The sequence below is a fragment of the Oratosquilla oratoria genome, chromosome 2 (assembly GCF_046742065.1).
Source record: "Oratosquilla oratoria isolate Oo_2021 chromosome 2, ASM4674206v1, whole genome shotgun sequence".
Classification (NCBI taxonomy): domain Eukaryota; kingdom Metazoa; phylum Arthropoda; class Malacostraca; order Stomatopoda; family Squillidae; genus Oratosquilla; species Oratosquilla oratoria.
Window position 1 is genome coordinate 63409803 of NC_134778.1, and position 10000 is coordinate 63419802.

Sequence of the window (10000 nt, forward strand, 5' to 3'; positions counted from 1 at the left end):
GGAAGAGGAGGAGGAGGAGGAAGAGGAAGAGGAGGAGGAGGAAAAGCCATATGCAGATCCAACCCACCCAAGGACCATGAAACAGAGAAGCGAATTTCTCAACCCAGAAAGTTGATTACAACCGGACTTTGAAACTGATCTATGAAACAACTGCTTGAGTTGACTAACCCCCGCGTCCCCCTCCCTCTCTCTCTCACTCTCTCTCACTCTCTCTCTCTCTCTCTTTTCGTAGCTTTATTTTGAGCTGCAATATTCCGAATGCTGTTCGTTTCATATCCCCTTGGCTTCAGGGCAATCTGTCTTCATTTCAGAGAATCTGACACTGAAAATTCACGTGATTACTTCTCCAGCATTTGAACTCACATTCCAACCCTCCCCCCTTCTCCCTACCCCCTAACCTCTTCCCCCTACCCCCAACCCCCCTACCCCCTAGCCTCCTACCCCCTACCCCCTAACCTCTTCCCCCTACCCCTACCCACTACCGCCTTGCCCTACACATTACCCACTTCCCCTCCACCCCTACCCCCTTCCCCTACCCCTTCCCCATATCCCCTTCCTTCTACCCCTTCCCCCTTTCCTTCATCCCCTTCCCCCTTTCCTTCACCCCCTTCCCCCTACCCCCTTCCCCCTCTCTTTCCTACCCCCTTGTCCCCTTACTTCCTTCCCCCTTGCCCTACACATTACCCACTTCCCCTCCACCCCTACCCCCTTCCCCTTACCACCTACCCCCTTTCCCCTTCCCCCTTCCCCGTTCCCCCTTTCCTTCACCCCCTTCCCCCTACCCCCTTCCCCCTCTCCTTCCTACCCCCTTTCCCCCTAAACCTTTCCCCCATCCCTTTCCCTCTACCCCTTCCCCCTTTCCTTCACCCCCTACCCCCTTCCCCTCTCCTTCCTACCCCCTTTTCCCCTACCCCTTCCCACTTCCCCCTTCCCCCTTCCCCCTCTCCTTCCTACCCTCTTTCCCTCCCCATCCCTCTCCCCTACACCTCCACATCTCCCCCTCCATTTTCCTGTCCACTACACACTTAACCCCTCCCCCCTTCCTTCCTTCCTCCCACCTTCCCTCCTCCCACCCTCCCGTTACACACTCTCCGTACCTTCTCCACCTCCCTTTACCCTGTAAATATCTAACTCTTTCCTTCCCCCCTTTCCTCCTCCCCCTTCCCTCCTACCCCCTCCCTCTCCGGCCCTCCCCCCCTTCCGTCCCTCCCCCTGCCCACGACATACCTCCCCCTTTCCCCCTTTCCCCCCCTAATAGGGGAAAGGAAACTGGTTTCCCTAACAGAACCGAGTCTTGTACAGGGCCAAAACCTTCTCAATTCCTCAAGAACGAAATACTAAAGAGACACAAATTACTTTCTTTCTTTTTTTTTTCTTCTTTTAGTTGGGAAAAGGGCGTTACATCTCTGTATATGAATTGTACATCAGTGTGGACGCCTCATTAGGATGATCGAGCTCGTTAAACCGGTTTCAGAGCTCATTTACAATCATAACAACCAATCACATGTTCGGTAACTCACGGGCACTCTGCATCCTACAGTACAACCTTACCAAACCTGGTTGTATCACCGTGGTGAGATTTAGAGGCTGTACCGTCCCTTTGGGGATAGTCTGGTGGATCTGCAGAGGACATTCAAGGTTGTTAGAGTGCGCACATACACACACACATACACACACACATACACACACACACACACACAAGAATTTAAAAACAAAATAGATGTTGCGAGATACAAAGACGGGCACCACGAGCATAACTCCCCTTTCCGTATAATACAACTAGGTAAACAAGCTAGGTAAAATAAACACACACACACACACACATACACACACACACACACACACAAGAATTTAAGAAGAAAGTATATGATGCGAGGTAAAAAGACGGGTCACTACGAGCATAGCTCCCCTTCCCGTATAATACAACTAGGTAAATACAACTGGGTAAAATAAATACACACACACACACACACACACACACACACATACATACACACACATACACACACACACACATACACACACACACACTTTTAAAAATATTTTCAACTACCAAGATACAGGGATGACCCGTCATCCAGGAGGTGCCAAGATAAGAGGGAGGTAAGAGGGTGGAGGGAAGTGGAGTGTGATAGAGATGGAATGGGTGGGAATGGTTTCTGTGCCTTTGTCTTTTTGGCTACCTCCCGTGTGAAGGAGAGGAGAGCCTTGGTATAGGTGTATACCATTCTTTAAAACCAAAATTTTCTTTTTCTTTTTTCTTTCCAGGGAGTGACCACTCAGTGTACCACGACCCCAACATCGCTGGCAGCAGCTTCCGGAACGGGACCCTCCTTCTACCGAAGGTGACCGAAGAGATGGAAGGCTCTTACCTCTGCGAAGCCACCAACGGCGTCGGACCCGGGCTCTCCGCCATCATCGGCCTCGAAGTCCATAGTGAGTAGGACCTCAGAAGTCATTGCGAGTTCGATATCCCGAAGTGCATGAAGAGTCTAGGTCCAAATTATCTTTATATATATATATATATATATACATATAAATATATTATATGAATATATATATATATATATATATATATATGTACATATATATATATATACATATATATATATATATATATATATATATATATATGTATATATGTGTGTGTGTATATTGTTTTTCGAAGCGTATGATGACTTTGAGTCCAAATTCTATGGTCCTCGTATTTCTTATTATCATCATTATTATCTCAATTTTTTTTTTTTTTTTTTTTTTTTTTTTTTTTTTTTTTTTTTTTTTTTTTTTTTTTTTTTTTTTTTTTAGTTACCCGGGCAAATATTCAACAAGGCTCTAAGATCGTGATGTTCGAGTTCCAGTTTGGTTTCTTTCTTTGAGTACCGAAAGTAAAAATTCCCTACAGTTCCATTTTCTTTACCAAAGCAGAAACAAAATACAAAACTGCACGTGTAGAAAAATAGATAAATAAATAATTTAATGAATATAGAAATTTAAAAATATAGTACTACTATTTTGTTTGGAACATAGCTCCTGTTGAACTAGTTACTTATTCTATAAAAAAGAAAAGAAAACAAAGACAGAAATTTAACTTGACATAGTTTCTACTGCGTCTTTGAATTACTCTCCAAGTTGTAGTTTGACGACTGTGGGGGCCTAACGTAGAAACGTAGAAACGTAGACGTTGAAACGTAGAAGTAGACGTAGCAATATAGACGTAGACATAGAAATATAGACGTATACACGTAGACACGTAGACGTGGACGCAGAAACGTAGAAACCTAGACGTAGAAACGTAGACGTAGAAACCTAGTCATGGACGTGGAAACGTAGACATAGAACGTAGACGTAGAAACGTAGACGTAGGAACGTAGACGTAGAAACGTAGACGTAGAAACGTAGACGTAGAAACCTAGACATGGACGTGGAAACGTAGACGTGGACGTAGGAACGTAGACGTAGAAACGTAGACGTAGAAACATAGACGTGAACGTAGAAACATAGACGTAGAAACGTAGACGTAGAAATATAGATGTAGAAACGTAGACGAAGACACGTAGACGTAGAAACGTCTCGAGAGCAGCGAAATCACGTGTCAAGAAGAGATGCAAGAGAAATAAGAGACAGGTCCAGTAGATTTCTTATTTTTCAATTTTTTTTTTTTTTTATATACACGTTCTCGATTTTTGTTCTCTCTCTCTATCTATCTATCTATATATATATATATATATATATATATATATATATATATATATATATATATATATATCCCTCTCTCCTCTCTCTCTCTCTCTCTCTCTCTCTCTCTCTCTCTCTCTCTCTCTCTCTCTCTCTCTCTCTCTCTCTCTCTCTCTCTCTCTCTCTCTCTCTCTTTTCCCGTGAGATTGTCCACAGGAATAGAAGCGCTGGTGAACTCCAGTTCACGACAACACATTCCTTTGTTTCATCTTTCTTTGTTGACAATTCTGTCTATCCTGTGAGTTTCTTTTTTCTTTTTGAGAATTCTGTTCATTTTGTGAGTGACCAGAACTCGTGAGTAAACTGCAAAAAGAGCTCAGATCAACGGGACTCGAACCCTTGACCTCATTCGTGCGAAAGGTCAACAAACGATTACAATCAAATCTTTAAATGATTATAGATCGAATCAGAGTCTTTACTTCATCGGCGGCTGATCTTGACAGCATTTCCCTCCACCTTCTCACATCGGGTAAGAAAAATGAAGAAAATAAAAAATTACAGATTAATTTTAATCTGGTCCCCGGAGACTCCTAGCCGCGCTTTCCTTATTATTACGAGGACAGACAAGTCCATTTTGTGGCTGAAACCACAAAAAGAAAACGGAGTGTAAGAAAAAAAAAAGAAAACGGCATGTCAACGCTGACTGCTCTATATATCATATTAAGTAGATTGCATGGATGTGCGTCTTTGAAATGATAATCAATTTCTGTCCATAGATTAATCGAAGTGAAAGGTTTGAGTTGAGTGTGAGAATACTTTATGCAATTAAGAGAAGGTGGGAGGAGGAGGGGAGGGAAGGAGGGAGGGGCAGGGGAAGGGGGGAGGAGAAGGGGAGGGGGAGGGGAGGGAGGGGGAATGTTACCTGCTGATCATGGAACACATAGTGCCCGTCCAGATCCATGTTCCTATATTTACTTGTGTGTGTGTGTGTATATACATATATATATATATATATATATATATATACATATATATATATATACATATATGTTGTGTATGTTTAAGACAGATTGAGCATTTTTAGAAGCTCTGCCAAGGAATTCGAACCCTTACCTATGCGGAGGGCTCGCCTAATATGGGGATTGGATGAAAATGAGACTACGTCTTCTGATGTTACGTGAAGTGTGGTCGGGGACTTGTACAGTCCTTTTGAACCATCGCACGTAGCTCAGTCGCTAGCGTCTTGACTTCGTGATTATGCACGCACAGGTCAGGGTTCGAATCCTTTGGAAGAGCTTCTAAAATGTTCATATGTGTATATATATATATATATATATATATATATATATATATATATATATATGCATATATATACATATATATATATATACATATATACATATATATATATATATATATATGTGTGTGTGTGTGTGTGTGTATAAATATATCACGAAGAACCAACAGTCGGAATAAAAGGAAACTTAGAAGAAAGTATAACTTATATATTATATTTCGGCTAATAGCTATAGCCCTCTTCAGAAAATTACTATAGCTATAGCTATTAGCCTAAATATAGAAGTTATACTTTCTTCTATGTTTCTTTTTATTCCGATTGTAGGTTATTTGTGATTATGTTTTACAAATGTGCCACTACATTTTGTCTAAATAATATGTACATATATCTACATATGCATATGTGTATATATGTATATATACATAGATATATATATATATAAGTTTATAATTGCGTGTATATATATGATACTTCTGCATTGCTGTGAGCAGAAAGTAATTCTGATTTTATATATATATATATATATATATATATATATATATATATATATATTTTTTTTTTTTTTTTTTTTTTAATAATCTCTTGTGCCCTTTGCTTCTTCTCAGCCCCTGCTATGGTGGAGGGGAAGGACGAAGTTGTGGTCAGACGAGGGGCGACAGCATCCCTTCAGTGCGAAGCCAGGGGTGACGCCCCCCTCACGCTCTCCTTCAGCAGGGATGGTGTCCAGCTCGACAGCAACGACTACAGGTAAGCTCTACCTTCAGGTTTTCCAGTTTCTTTGTTCCAGGTCTTCTTTCCAGGTCTTCTTTCCAGGTCTTTCTTCAGGTCCTCCCTCGTGTCTTCCTTCAGGTTTTCCAAGTTCTTTGTTCCAGGTCTTCTTTCCAGGTCTTTCTTCAGGTCTTCCTTCAGGTTTTCCAAGTTCTTCGTTCCAGGTCTTCTTTCCAGGTTTTTCTTCAGGTCCTCCTTCGCGTCTTCCTTCAGGTTTTCCAGGTTCTTTGTTCCAGGTCTTCTTTCCAGGTCTTTCTTCAGGTCTTCCTTCAGGTTTTCCAGGTTCTTTGTTTCAGGTCTTCTTTCCAGATCTTTCTTCAGGTCTTCCTTTGCGTCTCCCTTCAGCTTTTCCAAGTTCTTTGTTCCAGGTCTTCTTTCCAGGTCTTTCTTCAGGTCCCCTTTGCGTCTTCCTTCAGGTTTTCCAGGTTCTTTGATCCAGGTCTTCTTTCCAGGTCTTTCTTCAGGTCCTCCTTCGCGTCTTTCTTCAGATCTTCCTTCCAGGTTCTTCGTTCCAGGTCTTCTTTCCAGGTCTTTCCTCAGGTCCCCCTTCAGGGTCTTCCTTTAGAACTTCCTTCTCTGTTCTTCGTTCCAGGTCTTCTTTCCAGGCCTTTCCTCAGACCCCCCTTCGCGTCTTCCTTCAGGTTTTCCAGGTTCTTTGGTCCAGGTCTTCTTTCCAGGTCTTTCTTCAGGTCCTCCTTCGTGTCTTCCTTCAGGTTTTCCAGGTCCTTTGTTCCATGTCTTCTTTCCAGGTCTTTCCTCAGGTCCTCCTTCGCGTCTTTCTTCAGATCTTCCTTCCAGGCCTTCTTTCCAGGTCTTTCCTCAGGTCCCCCTTCAAGGTCCTTCTTCACGTCTTCCTTCAAATATTCCTTCCTGCTTCTTCGTTCCAGGTCTTCCTCCAGAACTTCTTTCTAGGTTCTCCTTTAGGTCTTCTTTCCTCATCTTCCAGGTCTTCCTTCCAGGTTCTTCTTTCCAGAGACAGCAAGCATCTCAGGTGATCTTCAAGAATAATCTCCCGAAGTTTGTCAAGAGACTTCGAGAGGATTGACGTCATCGTCCATCCAAGTTCGATGTTGATCTCGTTTTAAGATCCTTGTTAATAATCTTCGACTCTCAAGTCACATTTGTTAGTCAAGTTCAACCAGGTCGATTAGGCTTTTTTTTTTTTCTTCTTCTTCATTTTGACGCAGCCCGAAGAGATTTCTCCCCGTCTTCTCTTTTTTTCTGCATGAGGGGACGGAGAGATGGGTGGGGGTCGCCGATTAAGTGAAGCGGCCTTGCTGTGGATGTACTGTGTCTTGCTGCATTGCTTCTGACCCAGGGCAGTGGGCGGGATACACTTACGCACACACACACACACACACACACACACACACACACACACACACACACACACACACACACACACACGGGCCCGTGTGCATGTGTGAATGCACTTATCTAAAATATTGGTCATACGCTTATACAACCACATAAGAAATTTGGACGCATGAAACCTTCATATATTTGAGCATGTTGATTCTTGTGGTCGCAAGACACATAAACACATCAGGTTTACTATTTGTGAAGCTCTTTTAAGGCTCACGGCAACAACAACAACCGGATCTTGAATTTCACTAAATGGAAAACCACAGCCCCACAATAACCGGCAACGGTACCAGAGCCATTCGATAGATCTCTTCAGGAAGAAACGATGTCATATTTCTTGTGTTGCATTAGTGTGTGTCTGATTTTATATTACTGGCTGAAAGGAGAGAGAGAGAGAGAGAGAGAGAGATCACGTACTTATATTCAGATATAAATGAGTATATGAGAACGAGTTTCGAAGGTAAATACAGGGGAGACGACCCTCTCCGACGTCTGTCTCGGAATACCTCCACATACAGGTACCTATTTATGATTCCTATGTTCCTGATTGGTTGTTTATGAATAGATTCGCTTATGATTGTATTCCCGTAAGCTGATGTGCGTATGTATACATATGTATGAGAATCATCGACTGCCCAATGCAGAAGCAATCAAGTTAAAATGCATAAAAGGAAAAGAGGAGAGGAGGGGAGGTAATGAGAGAAGAGAGGGGAAATCAGGACGACAAGATGCTTAACGCCGTCTCTTCCGAGGGGGGAAACCACGGTCATGAATAGAACGGCAACCCCGGGGAAAGGGTGGAAAAGGGGGGACTATATGCGGGGAGGTTCCGTCGCGGTTGACCGGAGACCTTTACTCCTGGTCGGGGTGCCATGGAATTGACTGAAACGGACTGAAGGCGAGCCTGGATGGAAGGAAGCGTGTCACGCGGTCATGAAGGGGTTCAGGAGGACTTCAGCCAACGAGTTTAGTCTGAGGAACATTCAGCTTCAGTGAAGATTTCATGGGGATGATCATTCGAGAGAGTAAAGACATTTCGTTTTGTGACGATGGTCGCATTAGACATGGCGAATATGGTCTCTTGAGGACTTCTTGAAGATAAGAATCTTCGATGTCGTTCTGAAAGATGATAATGCCACCTTCTTGGTAATCCAAAAGATAATTCCATATGGAGACACGTGTGGTAAGTTCTGATGAATACAACGTAACACAGACAGAATAAAACTAGTCAAATTAATCAAGGCATTGGAGTTATTCGCTAGGCAACGTGTCGCCTCACTCACGCGTCGACATCAATCTCCCATGCAGTTAACCTTCCCATCCCAAACAGCATCTTAATCATGACTTCTGTGGGTGTTTCCTTCGTCTTTCTCAAACAAATATCATCAATGAAAGTCTTAAATACGTTTTTATTTGTAAAATTCACAGTAAAAAAACAATCTTCTTGTGTTGGGAACCCAATTGAATGCTTACCAAGAAGCATTACATGTATTCGTATGGTGGAAAGTGAACTACACAACCCTCAGGCAATTTTCAGAAATGGTTGTGTCGTTGTTTCCTTGTCTCCTAGAGTGTCGCACAATTAAACACGAACGGAAAAAGAAAATCTAACAAAACATATTGCACTGGATAAGTTAAAGCGAAAGTACCAGCTCGCGTTGATGAATTGAATAGGTAAAATAGTTAAAAGAATTTAATCTAAAAATATGTTTTTGAGGCATCAGAGGTTTCTTTTGAGCTGAAGAGAATTCTCTGGCGCTAACCAGAATATTATTATACAAGTATGCCATAAAGAACCTACTAGACAGAGAGAAGATTAAGACCCGTACGAATCTATATATAAAGTTAGTAGAAAATAACCACGAAAATAAACACAAAAATAGTACAAATAAACTCAAATCAACGATAGATCCCTATATTTAAAACTCTTGTGATAATGATGTCGGATAGAATCATCTCCCCACCGTTCATCTACAAATCCTATCGACATACCTTCATCTAGAGGTGCAGTCCCTAGGTGCTAGAGAACGGTGTCTGGACTGAATCTAGAACCTCTATCAACTTTGGATGTCTTTCCTCCACTTCGGTACCCCTACGGACCAGAGGCTAGTGTACGCTCATAGACGAGTCAATCGCTTTTAACTTCTACTGTCCCTACTTTTGCCCACCCTCCCCACTTCAGTATGAGTCAAATTGACGCGCGCAGCATCGGCTGCCATATGTACGATGCATCACATTATTCGCACTATGAAATAAAAAGTTACTGCTGTATTACTCGTTCTCTTTTACTCTGAGTAATAATAAACACAGAAAACGTGATCAAACCAGTTCACAGAATCCGGGAGTAACTCAGCTACAACTACAAAATAAATATAATCGAGACAACGAAACTGGGATCCTCGTATACCCAATCACGCCTCATGACGCCTACGTTTACCCCACCACCCTGCCTCTCATCTGCCTTAGATACATCAACTATACACTGAGTTTCCAACAGGTTAATAAAATCACCTGCCGGCAGCAAATAATGAAGGTCCAAAAACTAAGGCGTGACGAAAATTTTAGCAAGGTTGGATAACTACATCATAAAAATGAAGGTACACACGATCCTAAAAAGGCAACTAGAAAAAGGTTGGTGTGTGTGTGTGTGTGTGTGTGTGTGTGTGTGTGTGTGTGTGTGTGTGTGATTCACCATGGTCTTGGATAACGTATTGGACTCGTGATCGACAGCTAGTTCCCTCCTGGAAGAGAGCTCAGAGCTCATATATGACCGATCTATCGGTAATGCTCTTACCTTACATGCATACACACACACACACAACTTCCCGCCCACGAAAGTTAGAGTAACAACTTGCAGCGCAGCGATACTGATATTATTTCAGCTCTGGGATCCGA

The 10000-nt window shown here is 42.5% G+C and overlaps 1 protein-coding gene across 4 annotated transcripts in view; it reads left to right on the plus strand.

Annotated features, from left to right (window-relative positions):
• Positions 1-10000, plus strand: part of LOC143039506 (cell adhesion molecule Dscam2-like) — a 1807148-nt gene that overhangs the window by 1662437 nt on the left and 134711 nt on the right. For all 4 annotated transcript variants that reach the window (XM_076209640.1, XM_076209650.1, XM_076209658.1 and 1 more), the window contains exons 17-18: positions 2269-2436; positions 5578-5719. In XM_076209640.1, coding sequence (XP_076065755.1) covers positions 2269-2436; positions 5578-5719 — 310 coding nt within the window. The remainder of the gene's footprint in view (positions 1-2268; positions 2437-5577; positions 5720-10000) is intronic.